Here is a 27,052-nt window from a genome sequence, read left to right as displayed (position 1 = left end):
TGCTCAATGACTGGGGTCAGAGAAGCGTATTTATATAAATATTTTTGAAAATTTGCTACCATACACTTTTATATATAGTATGCCAAATGGGGTGACGTTTTTGGTAAAATTTATACAATTTCCATAAACACAACTACATTGTACTTTAACCACTGCCTTGACAATGGCACTCCACACACACCAAAGTCAAGGCAACCAGAACAATAACAGGCGGAGGAGCAGTAAATAGGCAGAGCCGCAGCCCAAAGCACCAATCAAAGCAAACTGGTTACATAACAGGATCATAACTCAGAGTAAAGGGGATGGAGATGTGCTCATTTCATGTGGGCCACAGAAAATCTGAACATGGGCAAATAAACACCAATAAACCTTCAACCTTTGAAATCTGTTTCTGTGTTATGTAAGTTTGTAAGACACGTTTTAGATAAGTTTTTTTTGATGGATTACATGCACGTCTTGATGACATGCCTGTACAAGGCTAATCAATTCAGCAGCACTAATTTGAAATGCACATTAGACATAGATCCTCTATTATAATAGACATAGATCCTCTATTTTATATTATTGGTCCCCTAATACTGTATCTGAAGTCTCTCTCTGAAATTCAGTCATGGTGAAGCATTACAGCCACTTTGAGTCAGTAACACAATGACATTTCGCCAGTATGCGCCATTCGGTGTGTCACTTTAAAGGATAATCAGGAGGAGAGAGGCCGGACGAGGAGGAGAGTGGCAAATAGACATGAGTGGGCATTCACAAAAATAACATCATCAACACCATTCACTAACCACAATGCTTGGCGCAGACAGGAAGTTGTGTCAGCGTTAATTAAAAAAATGTCATTAACCCACTGGTTTTTCAGAGTCTTGAGTGACAAAAAAAATACAGTTGTGCTCATTTTTACATCCACTCACCAATCCACTTCAATACTTTGCAAAACCCATGACGGTCGGTGGAGTGGGAAATTATGTGTGCGGCAAAGCATGAGAAAGGGGAGGTAACCTTTCCCCTTATGATGACATAAGGGGAGACATTCCAGATCTGACTGTCTGAGCTGCTGCTCTCTGAATGATGAAGCAGAATGGCCAAAGCACACTTTATACATATCGCCATTTCTAGCCACTGCAGCACCATAGACAGGCTAGGAGAACTCGTATTGATGTTAAATAATCTCACAAAGTGAAAATGACATAATTTTAAAATGTTCAAATACTTCTTTAATAGGCTACTGTCTGAAGGCAATTCTGGTGAATCATGGAACCACAGAGAGAATGTACCTACATTCTCACATCTCTACCCAAGGCAACTGATTCTCCAGAAGTACCATACACACCGTTTTACTTTCTTTTGTTTAATGTGCTATACAATGAAGCAATGACAACATGACGCATGTATTAAATTAGCCCAACAACTGAGAAATAGTGTCTTGTGGAATAATCCTTTACCCAGGGCGTGATGTGGAGGGTGAAGCATGTGCACTGTCGCCCTCTACTGTTTTAGATTGAGAACCAAGGTCATTCATTCAGGCCAAGAAGGCCTGGTAGGTCTTGACCAAAACCAGCATACAAATGGGAATGTGAAAGAACGAAAAACAAAGAGACTTATCATGAGTAACATGAGTATCTGTGTCATCTTGAGCCTGCTATGATGTTTTGGCCAACTTATCAACCACTCACATGCCTGGAGAAGAAGAACGGTCAGCAGGGAGGTGCAAGTAACTACATGTATTTGCCCCATTAACTACATGTATTTGCCCCTAATGTTAATTTTAGACAGAGTCTAGATGGATTTGGCCTTATTTTTTGTGGGAAACATGGGAAAATATATGTTAAAGATGCTAGAGATGTCAGATGGTGGTAGCATACTAGTCACATGTTTAAGCCCCACTTTTTACCATTGTGTCCCTGAGCAAGACACTTAACCCTGAGTTGCTCCAGGGGGACTGTCCCTGTAACTACCGATCAAATTCTTTCTCATATCTTAACACTATAACACCTATTAATACTACCATATATTGATCTATTGAATACTGCATCATCTCACTTGCAAACAAACACACCTCACACACCTGGTTGCAGTAATTTGTGAATTCAATCAATTTGATAGAAAAATTCTGTCCTTTAGGAAAGACTTTATCGTTAGAAACAAAGTGCTGTGAATATTTATTGTAAAAGCAATCAATTGAACAAGCAACTATGATGCCTTTTTACATTATTCACAAATTGGCCCAAACTGAGGATCTGGGTTGGGATTAATTAGAATCATGCTGGACAGTTTCACAGTTAATGGCCATCAGAATTATGCAAATGAGAGTGATTGTCCCAGCAGAAGCTCAATGACTGTGAATATGTTGCACAATGGTGCAAAATCACTGTATTTCAATAACATGTTCAATGTGTGTCTCATTGGTTGAACAAATCGACCCGGCCAGTTCCACATCTTACTCCTGGTCTTTCTCCTCTCCATGCGTGATGATATGCACCAGGTTTTTGTAGTCCAGGTTCCCAGACACATCCGGGGGGAAGGCTGTGAACATCTGTTCCATCTGAGGAATATAGCAGCACCAGCAGCTAATATCTCACACAGTGTACTTAACAGTATTACTGTGTAAAGCAGAAAAAAGAGAGGTCACACATTCTGCTACTTACCTCCTCTGCAGTGAACCTGTCTGCTTGAGTTGTCAGCATCTCAGTTACACTGCAAAAAAATGGTGATTCATTAAACTAATGTTAATCTTATGAATAATTAAAAAAAAAATCAGGAATTTCAAGATTATTAAAAGACTCACTATTCCTTTCTCAGCACCCCTTTGCCCTCAGGGTCAAATACCTTGAAGGCATTGAGGATGGTCTCTTCTGGATCAGCACCTATAGCAACAAAGCCACAATTAACTTCACCAAATTAGATTTTGAGAAAGAAGATTTGTAAACAGTTGAGAAAAATTGTATCTATACATAAAATCTTTAAAAAAAAGTAGTTGCACAGAATACTGTGAAACAGTCGTAGGCAGATGTGTACAGTATGATTATGACTTCTTTCAGAAATGTCATCCATTCTTTCATAAATATTTTGTTACATTTGGTTACAAAGTTAACATTTGGTCATTAAGTTAAAATTGGAAAGAGAAAGGAAGTAAAAAAAGATACAAATTAAAAATAAAATTACCTTTGAACGTAATGACATGAAGTACATTTTGTTCAGCTATAGACAATAGGCACTTGAGGATCTGAGAACTCAAATAGAACTATATTCTGACCTTTGAGCTTCTCCCCAAACATGGTGAGGAAGACGGTGAAGTTAATTGGGCCAGACGCTTCCTTTAGCATGTCATCAATTTCCTCCTGTTTTACGTTAAGGCGTCCTGCAACAAATAGTTTATGCAGATGGTGCAACACATTTGATCCACTTGCATACGTCTGATAAGCGCCCCTCACAAACTCACAAACAAGGTCGCACGATGTCTAAAACAATTGAACTTTACAACTTGCCTAAACCAACCTAAAGCAGCAAATGTATCTCTCAAATCATTTTTGTCGATGAATCCATCTCTGTTTTGATCCATAATAGTGAAGGCCTGCAACAACAAAAGTTATGTATGAGTGTGTGGTGTGGTAATACACTGTATAGATATCATACCACAAAAAGTTCACACTAAGGAATCTATATTGGATTTTTTACATTACTGAAGACACAGGACTATGAAAAAACACACTTGAGGTTAAAAAACAAACAAATAAAAATAGCAAACAATGCAAAAAGTTGAAGAGTAGAGGCTCTCCAAAGCAGGGAGCTTTTGCTGTGATGGCAGAATATCACACTCTTGGCTTCTCTCCAACAGTTATGTTTGACAACAGGGATGGTTTTCCAACAGTCCTGCAGATTTATGCTGAACACTTTACTTGAAGTGAAAGTTTATTGTGAAACACAACACAGCACACAACAACGGTGCACACAACAAAATGTGTCCTCTGCATTAACCCATCACCCTTGGTGAGCAGTTCATTAGAACTGGCAACCTTCTGGTTACGGGTCCATTTCCTTTCCTGCTAGGCCACCAATGCCTACTTATCATTCATTCATTCATGTTTATGAGCATCTCATAATGCAGCTTTTCATGATGACAGTAGTGAACAAAGCAGCTTTGAAGGGAAAAAGGGAAGGGAAAAACAGATTCAATAAACACACTTCACTGCTATTCCTGCTACAATTCCTGTCAGACGCCCTTATGAGTGACTTACAATCAGTAGTTACAAGGACAGTCCCCCCCCTGGAGCAATTTAGGGTTAAGTGTCTTGCTCAGGGACACAATGGTAGGAAGTTGGATTTGAACCTGGGTCTTCTGGTTCATATGCAAGCGTGTTACACCTAGGCTACTACCACCCTGCATCTGACAAATGCTGTACTAAATATGTTTCTTGCATTGGATTCTTCCAAATGCCCTCCAACTTAGTATCCATAACCAACAATTTGACTGGTATTATGTATAATCTAATTTACGTTTAAACTATACTATATATATAATCCAACCACTGGGCGATGCCGGTGACCATGTGTTTCTTGGTGCTGGTCCCAAGCCAAGATAAAGAATTGATAGAATATGTTAACATATAAAAAATGATTTGCTCTGATTTGTCTATCGTCTGCTTTGTCTTATCAGATGACTAGTTCAGAGGACACATAAAAGTCCCTTATCACTGGTGGAAGCGTCTGAATGATTTATGAGGTGACACCAGTCACATTCTTGACAGTGACCTGTCATTAATACAACAGTGCCAATCAAGCGGCCATCAACAATATCAGCAAAACACACGATTTTCAAAATAGTACATAGTATTTCAGACCGGAAGACAAAAAGATTAATACAAAAGACATATATAGACTGTACCTCCTTGAACTCCTGGATCTGGGCCTGCTCAAACATGGAGAACACATTGGAGTTAGCTCCTTCTGCTGACCTCTTCTTAGCCTTTTTGGGTGCCTGTGATGGAGACGTGTAGACACCACCGAGAATCAATCTACCCGTCTATCAATCAAGTTAATGTGCCTACATTCTCTACCCTAGAACACAGATCTCAGATGTACTACTCACCATGTCTGCTGCGGGAGGTAAGGACAATGGGAACAATGGGCACCCCCAAAATGCAGCACAATGGGGAGTGCCTGGGTGGCTTTATGTACCCAACAGACACTCTCTTCTACTGGTAGATATAAATAAACCATGTCTTGTTTAGGAAGTGACAGGTAAGCGATGACCTGCTCCACCCCTCCCTTTAATGCCGCCCTTATCCCTTGTTTCATTGTGGAATAACAGTGGTTTAGAATGACAGATTTGGGCACCATGAAGGTTAAATGGGACCAACACTTGATCTCCCCTTATCCCTCGGAGAGATGCAGGGCTCTCCCTCTCTCCAGCAGTGCCCTCCAATTGTTAAAAAAAACTGACAGATGAGCTTGCAGATGGAAAGCCTCTGCCTTACTTCTGATCCTTGCTGTGAAGAAAACATGGCTCTATTGATAGATCTGCCACATGAAAGTGAAGATGGTTGGTGCTGTTGGGCTATACATTTTTAACCACTGTAGGTTTTAAATGTACCTAAGCCTAGGAAAACATAAATTTCTTTGTATGCTTATTTTTGCTAGTATTTATAAATAGAATACACTTACATGATAAGCAGGGGCTAAATCAATTTACAAAAACTATTTCCAGAGACCCCATGGTGACCCCCTCATCATGGGGATAAAAGGACAGGAGCCAGAGGCCCATCAGGGTTGTCCCTCTAACTTTCTGTCAGATTAGCGTAAAAAGACACCAGCAGCCTCCACTGTGTAATCTTTTATTCCGCATTGGCCTGTAACATACAGACTGGTGCCTGACGACCATACAGATTCGAGCTCCCTCTCACCAGCAGAAGATTCCCAATGCATGGCAATTGAGTAGCATTTTTATTGAAGCTGTTGAGGTTATATACCTCTGATTAGGTGACAGGGCACATATAAAGTAATGATAGTCATCCTAACATTCTGAAGCATCTGTTATATAATGAATAGTATAAAAGTATGGGTACATGTGCCTCATTCCAAATCCCTTACCTCTACTCTCTACTATCTGAGATGTTTTAAGACATGTAAGGCTAGATTTGCCTTGCCATGGTCTGTATATGTATGTATCTGATTTTCAGGTTTCATATACGCTTGAGAGACTCACAGGCAACGTCCTTCCAATCACCTTCCCATCTCTGCAGCTGTCTTGCCCCTCTGTTATATTCACTTTAAAAACTCAAATGGCTAGTGTTGCTTCGCATGCCGATAGGCCTGCAATGCATTGTCGCTGAGAATAGCATGTGAGTGGGATCAGGCCACTATAAATACACAGAGGAATGGATGCACTGCAACTCAGACACACCTGCTGCTTCCAAGTGGGATGAGGGATTTGAAGAAAACATTGTAGGCAAGTCTGGAACCATCTGATGTCTATATACAATTTCATCCCAAGAATAATGCCACTTGTGGTAAATAACATCTCAGACCAATGCAACACATCAGAGATTTAATTTACTGTTGTCTTCTCAACTGCCAAGAAAAAGCAGACCTTTTATGTTCAGAATAACTTTATTGAACAGTTCTTCCCATAACATAAATATATTTTTTACATTCCAAAAAAAAAAAAAAGTTTTGAATAACAGATTCCATAAATTTCAAAATATATGCAGTATAAGCGACCAATATATTTCAGTGTAAAAATATTTGGATTTAAAGCATGAGCACTTGAGATGTTCAGGCTACTCATGTACAGTACTTAAGAACACACTATATGTTGGGCATTGGGCTTTTTGCAAGTTATACAAGCACATCTGGCTGACTGAAGCATAATAAACAGTCAGGCACTAGATCTCTGGACTGGGGACAAAGCTACTTTATAGATACATTTGCCACACAGAACCAACAGATGCCAAAAATGTGCAAAAAGCTTTGAAATAATGTTTAAGAACCCTCTTCCAAAACCACATAAGCATTTATAACCTATGCTTCACTGACTTCAGTCAAGTTATGAAGCAATTTTGCTCCCATTACATTCTTTCTTTACATTCATGCAATATACAAATTTGACATGGAAAAGTTGCATTTTGCTTTTAGAAGTCTTGGTAAAATGTGAAATCTGACTCTTATATTGATTACACACTTGTTCGCAGGAACAAAACGCTCCAGGAACTGTGGTTTTCCCTGAGAATCAGACTGACTGAAAAGGAACCTCTTTCTCCATTGTTAAAATGGACATTTCAGTTCCCCGTTCAGCTTTAAGGCCTAATGTCCACCCAAAATGTTATTGGGTTTTGTGAAACCAAAAGTTCCTTTTTAGCCTGACACAAACAGGGATGAGAACAGTCACAAAGTTAATGCTTCATTCACCTCACTCAATTTCTTTCACTTGGATTCAGTGCTTTGCAGATTTAAAGGAAACAACTTTAAAAATTCAAGTCGGGTTCAAGCTGAATACTTTAAAGTGCTCATTTGTTATGACAGACATCTACTCCACACTGAGGCACAGTGCAGAACAGGCAACATAACACAAAACGTTATGGACGTTAACACTGAAACATAAAGACTAGAGGTTTTTTAACAGTACTATAGTTTCACTTTCATCCAGTACAAATATAAGTGTGAGTGTGAGAGTAGTAGTGAGGTTTGTTGAGGATTTTAGAATTAACCTGTTGAAACTGATTCTGCGAGTGAGGAAATGGCTTTGCTGAAAAGGTGTTTGACACGGGTGTGGCTGGTTTGTATAAATATCTAAACATGAACTCCGATGTGAGTTTTGCTTCAAACGTTTGTGTTGTATTAATAAGAAAGTAAATAAATAGCTAAAAATAAATTAACATTACTTTTACATTGACAGTCTAGTAATTATATTTGATTTTTAAAGTCTCAATTACAGCAATAATAAAATTTCCCACCATCACATAACATTTCTGGTCTGCTTACATGAGAAGATCATACTTTTTAAAACAAATATATTGATTATTCATTACTTCCAATAAATAATGTAAACACATTTCAACTTATTACCAGTCTGCAATAAGACATTTCTGTTAGCAAATAAAATTAATAAACTACATGTTATAATACAGAAAAAAAAAAAAAAAAAGAACTAAATAAATGTAGACAGTGGTAGTCTGAGGTGAATCATGATATGAATAAACTAAAATGTGAACGAGAAACTTGAGACCGTTTAGTGGAACTGTTATCCACACAGACATTACCAAAGTGTACCACTGACCAAAATGGACCCAGTGCATTGCCATCTCTTAGACACGGGCAAAATAAGGCTGAACAAATCCAGGTACTCCTCGGTTTCCTTCTTGTCCTGTCAGTGTTGTGACTCTCTTGGTTTCCAGCAGCAATATCAGGCCTAGTTGGGTTTGAGATTGCCTGGGGCAGGATTCCAGCCGAGTAGCCATGGTCTGTTCAGTTCCAGGCAATTTTTGAAACAGTTCTCCCTTTACTTTTTTCAGTTCAGGCATCCCTCTCTTCCTCACCGAGACTGGACCCCCAGTGTGACTTTCAGGTTCTCATACACCACGTAACTAATGCTGACAGCAGGAATGACCTTCATGAAGTTTGGGGTGAGACCCCGGTACAGGCCAAAAAGTCCCTCAGTCTTGACTATGTGCCTGAAGAGTCCAGACATGGTTGTTTGAGGACCGCCCATCGTGGCTGCAGGAACAAAGAGACACACATTAATTTAACCAGCCTGCTATTAAAAAAAGCACCCACAAGAGGTCGCTCCAGTGTAACTTTCTTCTTGCTTGTTACTCAGTCATTATAATCTAAACAAGCTGTTTATGAACACTTTTGTAACCAGGGGACATCTGCGCTTTGAGACCGCAGACTGGTCAAAACTAATCTAAGGGTCTACTAAACCTTGGGGAAAACCAATCAGACTAAAGAACGAAAGGAAATATGTGAGGAATCATGACAAAGGCAATGCTGACCTTGTGCCTGCATGCGTGTCCTGACCAGAGCCAGCGGGTAGCTGGCCAACTGTCCACATGTGCTGGAGATGGTCCCACAGGCAAGGAGCACAAACACACCTGGGTCAGCGCTGTCTGTGGCATACCGCTGCAGCCATGAGTTTTTCAGGGTCTGCAGAATAATGGACCAAAGACCAAAAAGACATTTAAAAAATGATATTTTATTGCACATGGATGAAAAACAACTAAATCAATATATTGATTTCCCTCACCTCATACACTGCAAGATCTATGCCAGCATAGGGGATGATGCCCAGCATGTTAGGAATATAACCCTTATAGAAAGCAGCCACGCCCTCCATCCGATAGATTTGTTTGGCGCAGTCTGTGATACCAGAGTACTGTCCTGTCTTTCGGAGTGCCAGTCGGGTCTTCAGTACCTGAGAACAAGAAGGCGGGATCAATCCGGACTTAGAAAATTACTGTGTAAAGTCCATACATTTTAGTCAAAAACATCTCAACACTCACCTCCATGGGGTATATGCTGCTTTGGGCAATGGCTCCTGCAAAAGACCCTGAAACCAGCCTCTCAGAGATGCCCAGTGTCTCCTGGTCACTACCAATCAACCTTTTTATCTGCCAAAAAAAAATTATAATAATCAATATGAACATTAAAAAAAAAAAAAAAAAAAAAATGAGAAAATATTTAAGGTGATATCAATATAATATATGTGAAAAAGGCAACCTAAGGTACCTGTTCATAGGCCATGAACTTGATGGCAGACTCTGGTGCGATCTTGAGAACGTTGATGCCATTCCCCCTCCAAAATGACCTGGACCCTCCTTCCCTGAGCATCTGTGTGAATCCTCCAACAATGCTCACAGTGTTGCTGCGAGAGGAATGAACCTACCACAGATAACAAGTACATTGAACATGACAGAGTCCAAGACCAAAGCTCAATCTAAACTTGAGCATCACAATTGCTAATGCAGAAGAAGATATTCTATTAAAGAAATCTTATTTTTTAGTGAACACACAGAGGTTTAATATCATATTTGTTCTGTAGCTCAGAGTGGATTAGGTCTGAGACAATAGCAGACTGATCAAGTCACTGTGAGGTTTTATGAATTAAAAAAAAAAGCTGTGGCTATGGGTGTGAATTTGGCATTTACAGGTCAGTTCCAAGTTAAATGCATATTTGGCTTTGTCAGTATGTGGATCAGTCACAGTGACCATTAACGTAAAATGACATTCATACATTAGTATAAATCATTTAGGCTCATTTTACCTGCATGAGCACTTTGAGTCGATCCAGCGGTGCAGTACAGGTTCGTGAAACTGCACCCGCCACACCTCCAGAAACAAGATGTCGCCACCACATTCCAGTCTTCTTCTCCTCTGCTGTAAACTCATCTGGAACCATCATGCTCTCACCCACATCAAATATCTGTGGATATGGGAAAAGCATATATCTTATCTTATCTTCTTAACAGCATAATCTACAATGTAGCAGGGAGCTAGGTGTCATTGTGAGATCTGGCTGGTCCATCACATCCTTCCAAAGCTGCATATGAAGGCTGAATGAGCAATGGCAGAACGAACAAGATTGACTCAGAATTTGTTTGTCCTTCTCCTGTGAAGGATCCACATGTTGGTTTCTTCCTCTGAAAGATCCAATGACCAAACTGAGACCCCCATATGTTTCAAACATGAATTCAGTGTCTATATAAATAGTTATGCCAAACAGGCTTGTCGGTCAATAATGCCTGCCTCCATTGTGTAAAAATTCAACAGCATTGCATTTACAAACAATATGCAATTTATGCTTTAAGAAAAGCAATTACTTTAGAAAGCAATATGTAATGTTGATGTACCAAAACGTAAACACGAATAGCAAGTCTAGTCATGCGTGGTTTATGGGAACAACGATTCTGCCAAGTTCATTACAATTTGGACTTTGGGCACAACTGGGCAATGTGTCAGCGGTGATACAGGAAGAGGGCTCGTGTTGTCGGTGTGTACAGTAAGATGTTACGCAAGAGGCAGTATTCAGAGGGTGGCAGCGTGTGACTGAAAGTGATTAGGCCTATCAGGGCTAACACCAGTACAAACTCAGAATATTCCGGCTTGACTGTCTACTAAAAGAGCACACCCCTCTGCTGCTAATGGAAAAAAGAAAAATGCTATGTATACCACAGCAAATGTATATATAATGTACATATAATGTATATTTATATATAAATGTATATACATACATTATATGTATGCTTATAATAAAAATATATTAAGTCATAATGGACCAAAACAGGTTCTGCCATATTTTTTCCTGTGTTTATGAGTAATAATAACTTCAGTATTAGCCTAGTGGCTAACACATTCACCTATGAACCAGATGACCACAAAAAAAAAAAAAAAAAAAAAAAAACAGGTTCAAACCCAACTTACTACCAGTGCGTCCCTGGACAAGACACTTAACCCTGAGTGTCTCCAGAGGGACTGTCCCTGTAACTACTGACTGTACCGCTCTGGATAAGGGCACCTGATTAATGCCGTGAATGTAAATTTAATTGAAAGATGTAAATCTAGTCCAGGTATTGTATGCAGGTATGGAGTCCAAATTTGTCATGACTTCATTTTGATTTATGTGGCTTCAGTTTCCTCGAGGTCACAGTAATTGAGAGAAAAAATAGAGTATACCAGACAGGTTAAGTATATGCTGTTGTTGCCCAAAAGGCTTGGCGCCTGACGTCAGCTTTGCCAGCATTGGCCAACAGGATTTGCCAGCATTGGAAAACCGGATTAAAATGGATCACTGTGTGAGGATCACTCTGTGTGTTAAGTTGTGGAAGTATTTGGGGGTTCTTAACTTAAAAAAAAAAAAAAAAAAAAAAAAAAACAATAATCCGAGGCCTAGTCTTCTAGAAGATAAAACCCCTCTCTGTGTTAGTTTACGCCACTTGCTCTCAGTGTCCTTCTTACTGTGGAGTGCTTCCAGTAAAGTATAATCTCGGGAATGTTGTCAGCAGGATGGAGGAGGTGGTAGTCTCTCCACTCGTTCCAATCAATAGTCATTGTCCCGTTCTTGTCCATGCTATTGGTCAAAACAAAAAGGAGAAACAGTCAATGCACTTTCTTTTTTACACATTGGATCAATATTTAATGAAAACCATGTGACAAGGCTCTTCACATGCATAGAATAAAAAGCTGCTTCACAGAAATTAAAACAAAAAGTATCACATTATTACATTTCCAGGTTACAGAAATGGGGAAAAACAAGGTAATGTCAAGCAATACTAAAAAAACAACAATAATTGCCTTTATGTAGTTCAAAAAAGCAAATGTTACTAAAGAGAAAAAAAAAAGGTCAGGCAGGCCAAGCAGACAGGAGACCACTACTTACTACATAATAGGGGCACAGATATGACCCCTCCTTATTCTGGCAAAGAGGGCCATAGAAAGCCAGATAAAAGAAGGTAAAGTGGAGGTAGGGACAGTTAAACAGTACACACACAACATGCATTCAACAGACAAAAAGTCATGGTTTTGAAGAAAATCCTCTAGATAAACTCACAGTAAACAATCAGATACCCAACATATCTTGTCAACAGACAAGAGCCATTTGAAAAGTGTGAATGCAGATCATGGTTCAATTCATGAATCAACGGTGAGGAACATTCCAAGGAAAGCTGACACATAAGGAAAAAGTAAAAGCTCTATGACACACACATGGCAGGACCTTTTCACCACCGTGTTAATCACTGTGAGAATTTTTTTTATACTTTTTGTATTACTTTAATTCGTGGAGAACATATTCATGGCATCTGAGCTCAGCTACGGGTGTGAACTTCAGGACAGGAAAGACTTAATTCAAAAGCAGACTAATAAGTTGAGCCCAGATTGGCTGACAGGACTTGAGAAAAATGAAAATAGGGGTAACACACCAGAAATTCACATGCTCATCCTCAATCTGCACCTCACCTTTTGAGGATCTTCTCAGCCTGCTGCTCGGATATGTGCACTCCCAGGTCACGCAGGGACTGCATTATTTCCTGAGAGTCGATACGACCTGCTCAGAAGATTGCAAGAACAGAAAACAAAATTATTTGATTGTCAGGATTTCAAAGGATGGGTCACCATATGAATGAATAACTCACCATCATTCTTTTTGTCTAAGCTCTTGAACACCAGCCTCAGCTTTTTCTCGTGGTCTCTTAGGTAGTGGACAAACTCCTCAAAATCCAGCTGCCCATCTAGATCCTTGTCACCAGCCTTCACGATTTTCTGAGAAGAATGCACATAACAAATCACATTCATAAACTAGTCAAATTTGGTGCAGAACACAACAAATGCCAAGGTCATTCAAAAACTAAACCTAGCATTTACACATATACAGATTTGTATTTACTCAAACGGAAAAAGGCACATGGGTTTTGTTTATTCTCCTGGCCCTTCCTGGGTGTGACTAATATCTCCGGCTCCATTACGCTTGTGAACATCATCTCAGGTTCACTAAACCCACCCAAAGATCACTCAGGCAGTAAAAGGCATTGAGCAAAGTGGGACAAGATATGCTGAGAGAGCCTTCCACAATCAATCATTAAACTCCTTGCTTTCTACCCCTACCCCTATTAAACCTTTACCTACTTGGCTTCAAATGTGTTTATCGTTGGGTGTTGTTCTCTCTCCTGCAGTGACGTATATTTTAACTTTGAAGAACGCGGTCACATTGATAAAACAGCGCTGTTTCCACTATAGCAGTAAAACGGTGGACAATGACTGAAGCGATGGCCGCTGGGGGCCAATCGTGCAACCAAGAATACAACCCTGAAGTATATAGTTTCCTGAGTGCGTCACAGGACCGTTTACTTGAACCCTTGGTGACAGACAGGCTCTCTGGTGCAGAGAGTGCAACCACCAGCAGTCTTTTTGAACATGCAAGTTGTTTGTCTAGAATGTTAATGTGAATCAGTGTAGACCTAGCTGACAAAATGATGAGCAATAGGACGTTGGATCAACGTCAACAACACATTAACTACAGAGCCCCAAAAAAACGAACCCAGATTCTGCCTGCAAATCAACCTGCAACTCAAGTCACGTCCGATGTCAGACTTTCACTTTAGGCAAGTGTGCAAACGGACCGACAGCCCTGAAAACAAATGGACTGTGTTTGCATTTACTGCACAGCATAAGCCCATCGATACAAGGGAAATGTGAAAGAGAATGACAGTTCCTTCTTTGGCGTTTAGTGCTTCAGAATTTGCTAACTCCACTGATTGTCTGAAAGGAGAGCCCTGAGAAGGTGGCAGACCTTGCAGACTGATACCCTTGCCAGGTCTTAACAGAACTGGCCAGCAGTTAAACATAGGCGTCTTAATACCCCCACCAAACTATGTAAAATCCCACCTGGGCTGGATGCCACATGGACTGTTGGCTACTGAAAAATAGGTCATGTGGATGCATGTGGTTGGCTGTTCAATATTGAAATATTAAAAATATAACCATTCATGTTAAAATATATGAATTGCCCAGAATCATATCACAGTCCGTACATTATTAAATCCCCATGACATGAGCAAAAGACAGGCCCTCGCTTGTTTTTGTTTACAACAGTTTTCTTTTAACTCAGCATTCTTAAAGATCTCCGGGCTCAGGGATCAATGGCTGATTCACCTGTGTTGATAATGGGAACACCGGAATGTGTATGATAATGGGAACACCCCGATGATGTTACAGTATCAAACAAGGTCCTTAAAGTGGAATAAAAACAACATACGCTTAATATATCAGTACTAGTATGGGATGAGGTTCTTATTTCTAAAAGGGGGTCCCCAAAGCCAATGGGCTAATTGTGCAACTGAGAAGATAACTGGGGGAAAGTCCAGTCAGATGACACATAATTCAACGTGATATTACACCAGAACAAAACAAAGGCCAGCAACAACATATGACAGTATTTTTTTTAAATCACTGAAATAGTGACTGCAGTGTGATGAACAGGACTACTGAATGAATGGACGTATCAGTCAGGAAGTGAGCTCTGTGTTAATCCGGATTAAACTAAATGTCACAAATTAAAGGAGCGACACGAACGGATATCGCATTTCACGACAACTTGAAATAACTTTCCACTGCGTCTTGACGTCACATGTCAAATAGAAGTCAAATTAATCTGTACACTTAAATACACCTGCAAAGGTCGAGACACCATACTATATTAAAATCAACAAATACTGCTGCTACAGTTTACTAATAACGGAAGAGATCGTACCTTCCTCCACTTTCTATAGGCTGAAAACTCCTCGGACGGAAGAAATAAACTCAGTTTAAACAGCGACTTCAGTTCGGATGGTAGCCCGTTCGACTCGAAATACTCAAATTCAATCTGACTTGAGCTTGGAACAGGCACGTAAAGACACAGGCAGAGCATTTTAAAAGAAAGAAAAAGAACACAAATAAATAAAATAAATAAATAGTTTTTTTGTTTTTTTTTAATGCTGCACCACGCAAGCGTTCACATTCTTATAATACCGGCGGTCCGGCGACACATGGACTAGAGAAAACAAGACTCCGCCCAGTCTGCGGCACGTGGCGGCAGAGGGCGCTCTGATTGGACCAGGCGACAGCGCGCTCTCGCGTCACTGGAAGCACACAGCTATACCTTCCCAGTGGCGGGAGAAGGCCACGCGATACCGAACATTTCCCGCGGAAACGAATCCTTCTGGCAGAGTGACGGACTAACTAACTTCTACTTCAGGGATGAATAATGATTTAGGGGTCTAAAATAAAATGCGGGAGTTTGTGTTTTTAAGATAGTATCTATTTCTGGCTTCCGTCAACAAAGGAACCAACGAAACGCTGACTGGCAAAACTCTCATTAGCCGGTTAAATAGAATCCAAATTTTCTAAGTACAATCGCAAAGAATACAGCTTCTGCTGTTGATGTTTACACACTGATCAGCCATAAAATGATGACAACCTGCCAAATACTGAGTCACATTAAGTCAGCCCTCGGCCACAGGCATGGACTTCACTAGACTGTGAAAGTATGATGTATGGTAAACTGGTTCCAAGATGTCAGTAGCAGATCCAGAATACACACACACACACACACACACACACACACACATACATACATATATATAATAAATATAAATAATGTACACACGCACACTTCCATCAAGGGAATATACTAATGTAGATGAATAATCAAAATCATAAAAAGGCAACACTTGACCAACTGTACTGGCCATGGTGTGAAGCCACATTATGGCTCTATATACCTTGTTCCATAAGATGCCACTTAATTGTTCACCCTTAAACTGCTGATGTTTTGAACTGCAGCGGGTACAGGACGATTCACGTCTGGCATCTGATCAAAGGCAATGAACCGCTTCTGAGTGTAGATGTGCTGATGTTAGACTCAAGCAGAAAATAAACAAAAGACTGAAGACCAAATGTGCACTTCAAAATCCCTCTTGGTCCGAAATAGCACAGGACCTTTTATAGGACTAATTTAATAAAATCAGGAGCAATATACAGCCATGTGAGAGAGGGCAACTCCATTACTTTGGTTTGGGCACACTGTTCGGCTCAGGAGACTTTCGTGTATGAGTGTGCCTGAGCGTGTTAGTGTTACAAAATGTGCAAGCATCCCCATAGAACAGATCAAATCCTATAATGAAACCTTCCTATCCCAATGATAGAGGTATTTCAGGTAATAAAAAGCCAGTACACGTATTTAAAAAGTGCACAGTTAACACAAGTTAATATAGCAAGAGTGTATGAGAGCAGCAGGCTGCACGGGATGTACATTAACCTCAGGACCAAAACAGCCGGAACAATCTCGGTTACTCAGTGTACTACCTGGGGAAGCTTGTTATTGTGCTGGGCGAGATAAAAGGTGGATGAAAACATGTTCCCGTCGCCTACAGGACATGGCTCACTACACACTATCAGTCTTTAGTGGTCTTATGTAATGACATGTCCATAAAACAAACGTGTTTATGAAGTACGGATGAGTGCAGCACGTCTTATAAGTGTCTGAACGTAGCACTGGATCTTTGAATCACAGATTTTTACTGTTAAAATCAAGTGCTGCAAGTTATGTACTACAAGTCCAGTACCTGGCTGTTTGATTAATTGGCTGGGCTACATGTTTATAATATTCCTTCCAGCAAACCACACATCTTCATCATCTGCATAAATGGAATAATAAAGGAATAACTTTTTTACCCTCAGTAGTCATCTCCTAAACTCAGAAGGAAACACAAAACATACAGTGGAGTGAAAAAGTGTTCGCCCCCCCCCTCTGATTTCTTTTTTCCACGTTAGTCATATTTAAATATTTCACATCAAAAAATAATTAATATTAGTCAAAGACAACACAAAGCAACAAAATGTATTTAAGAAAGTATTCTGAAGGAGAAATAAACAATTCTAAACCTACATGTCCTTGTGATTGCCCTATAAACCTAATAACTGGTTGGGCCACATTTATCAGCAAAAACTGCAATCAAGCATTTGCAATAACTTGCAATGAGTCTTTTACAGCACTCTGAAGGAATTCTGGCCCACTTATCTTTTCAGAATTGTTGTAGTTCAGTCTTAATGGAGGGTTTTCGAGCATGAACCGCCTTTTTTAAGGTCATATCATATCAATAGGATTCAGGACAGGACTTTGACTAGGCCACTTCTTACTTCGTCCCATCAGAGGTAGATTTGCTGGGGTTTTTCGGATCATTTTCCAGCTGCAGAACCCACTTTCGTTTCAGCTTGATGTCACAAACAGATGGGCGGACATTCTCCTTCAGGATTTTTTGGTAGACAGCAGAATGATTCTTCCATTTATCACAGCACACCTTCCAGATCCAGCCCCAGAAATCACACTGCCACCACCATATTTTACTGTTGGTATCACATTCTTTTTCTGTTACTTTTATGCCAGATGTAATAGGACACCAGATGTAATGGGTCAGAGTATTTTCCCTTGGGGATAATCAAGATGTTCCCTGACAAAATGGAGCCTTAAATGTTTTTTCAGCTCAGCAGTGGTTTTCATCTTGGCACTCTGCTACGCAGGCCATTTTTGCCCAGTCTCTTTCTTAGTCTCTCTTCTGAGTTTAACACAGGCATTCTTTGGATGATGTTGTGGGGTCTTGTGACCTCTTGGATGAGTCGTCGCTGTGCTCTTGGGGAAATTTTGGCCACTCCTGGGTTCACCATTTTCACCATTTGTGGATAAAGTCCCAGAGCATTAGAAATGGATTTATAACCTTTTTGCAGACTGCTGGATCCCAGTTACTTTCTCATTTGTTCCAAATTTCTTTGTATCTTGACATGCTGTGTAGCGTTTGAGAATCTTTAGTATACTTCACTTTGTCAGGCAGGTCTTATTTATGTCTTGTTTGAGAACAGAATCAGGCAGTAATCAGGCCTGTGGTGTAGTCACATTGTCACACAGGCCCCTGTAGGTTTGGATGTTCCCCTCACTTAATATTAAAACCATTCACTTAAACACATTTGGTGATTAATAAAGTATAGAAAATAATCCAGAAGGAAATTGCTTCTCTGCTTTTAACCCATCACCCTTGGAGAGCAGTGGGCAGCCATGACAGGCGCCCAGGAAGCAGTGTGTGGGGGCGGTGCTTTGCTCAGTCAACCTTCTGATTACGGGGCCACTTCCTTAACTGCTAGGCCACCACTGTCCCTTATTGTGTTGTCTTTGACTAATATTTAGCATTTGTTGATTATTTGAAACATTGTAAATGTGACTAACATGGAAAAAAGTAAGAAATTTGAGAGGTGGCAAACACTTTCACACCACTGTATATAGACATTACTGCAATCAAGACTCGGCAAGTACACATCATTCTATACAAGGGAAGCATTTGGTGACCTGGGGCAGAAAACCCTTTGGAGAAAGCGATGCTGAGATGAGAGAAAAACTGCACAAGCATAACACCAACCCCAAAATTGAATTTGGCACCAACACAATCTAGGGGTACTTATTTATAAGTGGCCAGAAATCATTTAGAGAAAGGGCAAGTACTGCAACTTGCAGTTAATCTTGCATATAATCTTCCTATGCCTATTAAATGAAAACACAATACTCCTCATTGGAGTGGTTTAAATTTTGTCTTGGAATTATTTAAACGACCTTCATTCAGTCTCAAGAAGTTGTGCTATTTTTACAAGAACAATAAAAAAAACAACCAATTCATAATCTAATCCACTCATTTTCTAACAAGTAAATTGGGATTAATTCAAGGGAATTATTGATATTTTTGTCATGCACTGAAAGTTGATAGCCTCCCTTTTTTACATCCATTGTTCATCTGGTAGATAGGATTTCAAGAATGAAATGTCATGGCTGAAATTTGCCAGTCTCTACTGTGCATGCAATACCTGTGTAAACTCCTTAGGTGGCGCCACCATGATGAGCACAGTGGTTTTCTTCTTCTCAGCTGTTGCACTGCTCAAGTCCCCATGACTGGCTTCATGGCCAGTATGTTCGCCCTGTGCTGGATGGTCATTCTTCTCACAGCCACACTTGATGGGCTGGGTCTCCCGTTCAGTCTGACCAGACATTGTGGAAACACATTCCACAGGTGATTCCGAAAACCAGCGCAACACAGACAACCACAAGTCCTTCAGCATCCTCACATTTAGCTTTTCTTAAATCTTGAATTACTGTGTAGAAAAAAAAAAATACATTTCATGCATTCATTGGTTTTTGCATATGCAAGTCCAGTGATGAGGAAGCCCTGAGGCTGTAGCCCACACACAGCGAGTAGAGCGGCAGATGAGGACAGGTCCAGACTGCAGAAAAGGATCCTCGGGCTTCCCCTGCGTCACAGATTCTCCTCGGAGTGCCCCGCCTCCTAAATGCACCACTGCATTCACCTCCCCAAAAATCAATGCTCAGCTGAGGACTCTGGAAGACGGTGAAACCATGCGTACCTCAAAAGGGTCTTACATTGTAGCCAGTCAGAACGAAGACGGCTCCATGCAGAGAAAACTCTAAATGTCTAAATACTAAAAAAAAATGTGTTTGAGTAAGAGCTTTCTATTTCCTTATATTTAAATCAAAATATAAGCGCTGCTGGATGCCCCTGGACGTCTACGTCTCAGAGCTGTCTCCAGGATTTTGTCCCAGTCAGTGCTAGGGCAGAGAGTGCGATGCAGTAAAAACCATACACTCTCCGGAACCCCGCACCCTCCACTGCAGCTGCGCCTCAGCCAATCACACTAGCCCACACTGACCCGTCTGGCATGAGAGATCCTACCCAGGCAGCCAATCAGAGCAAAGCTTCTACAGGCTGAATAAAATCCCTCACAATTCATCGGTGCAGGGACAGGAAGGGAGTAATGGTTAGGAAGCCTTTTCATTCTTCTTCCTTTAATTCGGCAAAGGAAGCCCCCCCCCCTTTTTTTCTTAGCCCAGTCCTTCCATCAAACCGGTCAGCATCTCCATAGCAACCGTATCCACTGTGGCGCCTTCTGCCTTGGCTGCTCCATCTTTTTAGTTCACTAAGAGAAGGAGCCACACAACTCATTTGTGCAGAACTGCGTAAGTAATGGAATTTCTCCGGCATGGCTATTTCTTCTCATGCCTTATTATTTTAATCAAGGCACTAACACCAACTAAAACTGTTCACCCCTAGTATTGATTTTAGAATTGATTGCTCTATTGGTCTTTCTGCCCTCAAAGAGCAAATTCGTGGTATTATCTAACCTGGCAGGCTTACAGTCTGCCTCTTTTGTCCTGCAACCAGCTCAGAAGCGTCTGCATCATTCATGGCGGCGCGTACCGAATTCACACTGAACTCTCTAACCTCACTGCAGTGCCAGAGCACTGCAGCATTCAGCACTTCTGCCCGGCTTATCAGCAAAATCGCACTGACACCGCTGCATCCGGCTCAAAGCTTTACATCAGGTACAAGCACTTTTCAATATCCACAGATATTTCCCCCCTCCCTGTGAAATAAACGCCAGAGATCATTAACTCATGAAATACTCCTCACGGTGGAATTCAGAGCCCCCTGCTGCTCAGAAGAATAACTCAACACCACAACATTCTGAGCATAATTCTACTTGCGGAATCAAAAAGCGATTACTAATCAACTGTGGTGATTGTGGTCAAAAGACGACTGCAAACTGCTTCCAGATTCATAAATTCAACCTTTCATTTGAGGCGTGCAGAATCATCAATGCCAATAAAAGAAAGTAAACAAAACAAAAAAATAATTCAGCCTGTCTAGTGAATATAATTATAACCAACTAGAAAAGAAAAGCAAAGACTGAAGAATAAAGCAGATTAACAGGCGGCCTATGCTCAGCAGGGCGTCGGCTTTGTTCCTGTACACCCAGAATCCTCTTTGACAGACAATCCAGTTACAACACAACACATGTGCATTTTCAACTCCAGCCAAAAGAACAGAAGAGTTTGAACGGCTGTGTCGTTATTGAATTACATGATTGTCTATTCATTGAGATGTAATTTTAATGTTGCCTTTCTGTGAACTTTCGGTAATCCTCCACCACATTCAGCTCCAAAGCAGTTCTTGTGTCTCGTGTACAATAAACTCTTTACTAAAAAAAAAAAAAAAAAAAAAAAGAATATATAACTGCAACATTCTAAAAGCATATTCACCCTCACAAACACATGAAGTGTTGTTTTATTTGTGTGTTGTATAAGAATGTGAATTTTCCACTTTGGTCGAGAGAAAAGGAATGAAGCAGACCTGTTCCAGAGAGTCATTAAAACTGCACTCCATCAACAACCCTGACAACCTAATGGCCTTCAACAGACCAGCTCGGGTAGAACAAGGCAAGTGCTTATTTTCACAGCATGGAACGCGCAAGGGACTGAACGGAGAAGAAAACAACTTAATGCAGGCATGAACAAGATGTTCAGAACATAACCCTCGAGCTTAGATAACTATGTTCAGGCATGGAAACTCTTATACAAGACTGATTTTACACTCCTAATAACAGTAATAAACTAGGACACAGTGAAGCCAAATGATCACTGTGCTATCATGCCGAGTTCACATCTGCAGCGCAAATTCATTAAAAACGCTCAGGAGAAAAGGGATCTCGGGTTATGTTGTGTGGGGGAAGGGTTATGTTGTGTGGAATAAGGTGCACAGCTTTGAAGTAGCTAATGACAAATCCACAACGCTACAATGCCCATTGGTTCACCGACCCAATCTTTACATAGGCTGTACATTAAAAGGTCCCCTGACATGAAATTTTCACCTTGCGAGATTATTTCACACTAACAGAAGTTCTCCTAGCCTGTCTATGGTCATGCAATGGCTAGAAATAATATGTATAAAGGGTGCTTTGGTCATTCTGTTTCACCAGAAGATAAAATGTTACGCAAAGTCCTGCCTGCGCCAAACATTGTGGCTGGTGAAAGGCGTTGATGACTTAATTTTGGTGAACGCCTGCTCACTTCTATAGGCCACTCCTCATTTGGATTTAGAGCTACTGACACCGAAATCTCATTGTGAGACTGGATAAAAGTGGCTGTAATTCTGGCAAGAGACTTCAGATACACCATTAGGGGACCACATAGACCTATGTAAAAGCAAAAAGAGTGGACACGCCTGCGATAGGGTGAGATGTGCACCAGCTTTGCATTGTGTTTGTTAACTCAGTCATCTATGCAAACTAGACCAGACGGCCTTGTAGAGAGAACTTTTCAAATAGTCCATGTTCTAAATGGCAAAAATACCCCCATTTTATTTTGTACATTTGTTGGGTTGATAGAATTACAGGGGTTAAAAAAAATTACACACACAACAAAATCCCATGTTGTTCGTGCTACAATGTGTTCTAAGGATTTCAGACACAGCAAGCCCCCTAGAGCCAGACTACTAATCATTAACGACCAGGTCTAGAATTAATTAGATCATTTAAAAGTCTGAAACAATTAAGATATGATCATTTTGCACACAATTTGGCTTGCAAATGATATGCTTATGTAGCTGCAACCACCAAAAAAACCCAATAATGCTATTCTGCTCACCATCTACAATCTTTTACAACATTCTCAAAGCCGAAAGTCCAAAAACTCAGCAGAGATGCAAACCCTATGGTCCTACGTTGACCAAACTAACTTCAGCACAACTATTATACTGGAGCTTTCTATATTGTTCAAGGGACTATGGCAAATCCTGGAACAAAGGCTGCTTTTAAAGGCAAAGCTCACTAGATCGGCATTCAGCCAAGACCACCGGGCTTCATTTGAGCATTAATTAACACACTTTGAAGAACCCTGGCAGAAACCGTAAATGACGAAACGTCCCAGCGTTAGAAAACATTACATTTCATCCTGAAATATTAAGCCTTGCTACCTCGGCAGAGGTCTCTTCAGGACTTCCCGACATATAATCTGCTTGCTCGTGTGCCAAGCAGACGCTCTCTCTCTCTCCGGCACAGAAAACATGAGCTGCTGCCAGATCCCGTGACCAGCATACCACCACTCTGACATAAGTATGCCGCATTCCAAACTATTAGTGTGCCGGAGTGAATTTCCCAGCATTTGAAGAGGCCAGAAGAAAAAGAAAAGTCCGTACGAGACCAGAATCGCTTAATGGCTCCCGCATCACAAAAGATGAGTGGCCGGGGTGAATCTGATTACCTACAACCTACGAAAGCGCTGGCTGGCTTGGTGCCCAGCGTATGGACTCGTGCCGTGAGACGTTTATACACCTTGCAGCTTTTCTAGATTTGGTTTGCTTGGTAGCCCATGGCACTTCAAAGCGTAAATGCTCAGGTTCTAATCTCCGGAATGTCCACACCTCTGCTCCTTGCCATAAAATAAACTTACTGTGCCACCTCCGCGCCTGGCTTATGAACGCGTGCATCACAACCGCCTGGCTTTATGTTTCAGATATTAAAATCCACTCTTTTGTTCTTGTTCTGTTATACAAATCCAGATGAAATGTGGAGGTGGACCAAATTTTCCACCCGACACCCCTCCCCCACGAACGGCCGAGCACGTGCAGCGGCTTCCGGGGGGGTATAATGGGGCACAGTACCCCGAGGTGCATCCCTCAGCACTGCGTCGTGGGGTTTAATGGGCTCCGGCGGGATTCTACCGACTCACCATGAGCTCGTGTTGCGTGCGGTGGACCCCGAGCTTCTTCAGCCCGATGGTGAGGTCGTTCACGCAGATGCCCCCGTCCCGGTTCACGTCCAGGATCTGGAACAGGACCTTGAGTCGGTGCTCTTGCTCCGGTCCCCCACACACCGGGCACTGGTGCGCGTTGTCGCACAAGCCGTCCGCCGAATCCGCCTCCGGGCACGGGATCAAGGGAGCCTCCGTCTCAGGGGTCCCCGGACCCCCGCCGGGGTCCGCGCCCTGGTGCGCATCGTCCGGACGGCACTGGCAGAAGACCCCGCTGAGGAGCGGGGAAACAAGCGACCCTTGCTGATGCATCATGTGTATTCGCCGAATGCCCGAGCTGTGGCGTTAGCCGGCTAGCCCGGCGCTGTGGACGTGACGTCCGGCGCGTTAGAGAGAGATGCCAGTCGCTACAAACACGAAGGAAACCAAACGAAAATTGATTATTTTGAGTATTCGTTTTGGGCAGAAACACGCGAGCAGCGAGTCGTGCGGCTCCTCCCGCCCGGCGGCCGTGATGAGGTGGATGCTGCTGCGTCCGTTGTCCGTGTCGGCAACACGGCGCCCTTTCCTCTCGGAACCGCGGAACGTAACGTGGAATGCTACTGTTACCCAACCTGTTCCGCTGACCAATAAACCGCCGCGTACACGCCCGTTTGATTGGGGGGAATCACAGCCGACCTCACAGCTGATGCAACGGGGGAAAAAAAGCCGGTAGCGACGGGCTACTCCGGAGGAAACGATAAGCTGAACGGGAAAGTTGAATGGACGAGGGGCGGGGCTTTGGCTTGACTGGCAGACACAGTAGCCAATGAGGAGCCGGAGCACGTTTCACAGCGCCGCCACGCATCATACAAGAGCACTGGGTCCATCAGAATTTATAAAGTACAGTACATAGTAATTATACAATTATGCTATATAGCTATACTAATTACAGTACAATATATACACAGATTATATAGTAATTGAATACATCGATAACTGTTTAGCAGAGGAAACGTTATTTTATGCCTAATATTTAAAAATACACTTATAATGCTAATAAAGTTTAAAGCTGCAGGTTTGAAGGATTCGTTTGTTGTATGTTCCGTCGCCATTAGACAAAAAGGCAATTAGAGAGATACTGCAGCACCCCCTAGTGGAAAGTACTGTATACTCACTTTCCCTGATTCCTTATTCTTATGCAGCTTCGCGGCAGGGACCCACGGGAACTCACAAGGGCGGGGCACTATTCTACCTCAGTCCGCGGAAACACACGCCAAATTCCACACACACACAAAGCTGGAGCCTGGATTCGAACACACAGCTCGAACTCTGCCAAAAAGGGGATTGGAAATACATATGCTTTACATTTACAGCATTTATCACACGCCCTTATCCAGAGCGACTTACAATCAGTAGATAAGGGACAGTCCCCCCGGAGAAATTTTAGGGTTAAGTGTCTTGCTCAGGGACACAATGGTAGTAAGCGGGATTTGAACCTGGGTCTTCTGGTTCATAGGCGAGTGTGTTACCCACTAGGCTTCTAACACACTGAAGATCACTAAAAAAAACGAAATATTTTGTATGGTTCCAATACTACAGTTCAGAAGTGGCATGCTTTACACCTCTCAGTACTTTACATTGCACTGGGTGAAATAATGCTTGGAGGTGGCATTCTATGACAGTACCACACTGGAGATTGCTGAGAGTGACCGATTCTTTCACCAATGTTTGTCAAAGCAGTCTGCATTATAGATATATGACTAGATACCGCATTCACTGTGCATATTGCACAGTCAACAATGAAACATCAGCAGCATATCGTGAGTGTCAAGTATGTGTTAATGCCCTCATTCAGATGAATGAATTAATTATTAATTTAAGAAATATTAATAATTATTATTATTACCTGTGATATGATTAGTTAGAATTAGAATATGAATTAGAATTCAATAAGGATTTTTAATACATACCCCACCTTGAAAAAAGCAAAAACAACAATAATTATTATATTTGATGTGGCATGAGAGTATTTCAAATTCAATATTTAATATTGATTGACAATTGCAAATTTTTAAGACACAAAAACATACAACGCAGGGGGCAGTGGTGGCCTAGTGGTTCAGGAAGCGGCCCCATAATCAGAAGGTTGCTGGTTCGAATCTTGATCTGCCAAGGTGTCACTGAGCAAAGCACCATCCCCACACACTGCTCCCCGGGCGCCTGTCATGGCTGCCCACTGCTCACCAAGGGTGATGGGTTAAACGCAGAGGACAAATTTCACTGTGTGCACCATATGCTGTGCTGCTGTGTATCACAAGTGACAATCACTTCACTTTCATATGTACAATAATTTTAGGCAATATGATAATATACTAATAACAATCATTCAAAAAATACAAACCTTGACCTTTCCACAGAAAACCCTCACACAATGCACCTGTGGCCATGGACGTGATGGAAACACAGGAATTCAAGTACTTTGAGCAATACAGTGTAGGTGAGTGGAATATGGTTGTGAAAATGCCAGTGCAGTCTCTAATGGAACATTGTGGCAATTCAGCTCAGCTCCATGGGTCCAAATCCTGTCCACGGAAACCAACACCCATCCACAAACCTCACAAAATTACAGAAATATCCTTATAAATTCTTCTGATCTTGAGTAGCTGTCTGCTCAAAAACTGTATTCAATTGTCAAGATCTCTGTCCAAATAAATAAATAGATCAACTTGATTTACATTTACATTTAAGGCATTTGGCAGACGCCCTTATCCAGAGCGACTTACAACGTGAGAGGACCACCAGCATTTTTGCTTGTTGGCTCTCCACTGCCGCTTTGCCAGATAGCAAAAATACCACATGAAAGTGAAGTGATTGTCATTGTGATACACAGCACAGCACATTTAATTTCTATCATAAAACGGACGCTAGTCTGAGGTGTGGACAAAAATTCCGACCAGTTGG

At 41.4% G+C, this 27,052-nt stretch overlaps 2 protein-coding genes across 7 annotated transcripts; both read right to left on the bottom strand.

The window, feature by feature from the left end:
• Positions 1-2,150: 2,150 nt before the first annotated feature.
• myl2a (myosin, light chain 2a, regulatory, cardiac, slow) lies at positions 2,151-5,185 on the bottom strand. The gene is made up of 7 exons (XM_028971824.1): positions 5,090-5,185; positions 4,886-4,978; positions 3,499-3,574; positions 3,257-3,361; positions 2,789-2,867; positions 2,649-2,697; positions 2,151-2,545 (listed from the first exon to the last, which is right to left on the bottom strand). The coding sequence occupies exons 1-7, from the start codon at positions 5,090-5,092 to the stop codon at positions 2,441-2,443; spliced, it is 510 nt and encodes a 169-aa protein (XP_028827657.1). The 5' UTR covers positions 5,093-5,185; the 3' UTR covers positions 2,151-2,440.
• A 1,454-nt stretch (positions 5,186-6,639) lies between these two features.
• slc25a25b (solute carrier family 25 member 25b) lies at positions 6,640-25,099 on the bottom strand. 6 transcript variants are annotated; one of them, XM_028973727.1, is made up of 11 exons: positions 24,089-25,099; positions 13,125-13,251; positions 12,949-13,036; positions 12,371-12,406; positions 11,950-12,061; positions 10,259-10,417; positions 9,724-9,876; positions 9,498-9,605; positions 9,242-9,409; positions 8,991-9,141; positions 6,640-8,712 (listed from the first exon to the last, which is right to left on the bottom strand). In XM_028973727.1, the coding sequence occupies exons 1-11, from the start codon at positions 24,422-24,424 to the stop codon at positions 8,531-8,533; spliced, it is 1,620 nt and encodes a 539-aa protein (XP_028829560.1). In that variant the 5' UTR covers positions 24,425-25,099; the 3' UTR covers positions 6,640-8,530. The 6 variants fall into 6 exon arrangements, with proteins under 6 accessions (XP_028829560.1, XP_028829562.1, XP_028829561.1 ...); XM_028973729.1 differs by lacking the exon at positions 24,089-25,099 and adding an exon at positions 19,375-20,168; XM_028973731.1 differs by lacking the exon at positions 24,089-25,099 and adding an exon at positions 15,239-15,479 and having other exon boundaries at positions 6,642-8,712.
• Positions 25,100-27,052: the final 1,953 nt, after the last annotated feature.

The sequence above is a fragment of the Denticeps clupeoides genome, chromosome 3 (assembly GCF_900700375.1).
Source record: "Denticeps clupeoides chromosome 3, fDenClu1.1, whole genome shotgun sequence".
In the NCBI taxonomy this organism is placed as follows: Eukaryota; Metazoa; Chordata; class Actinopteri; order Clupeiformes; family Denticipitidae; genus Denticeps; species Denticeps clupeoides.
Note: the sequence above shows the minus strand (reverse complement) of the source record. Positions and strands in the feature narration are given on the sequence as shown.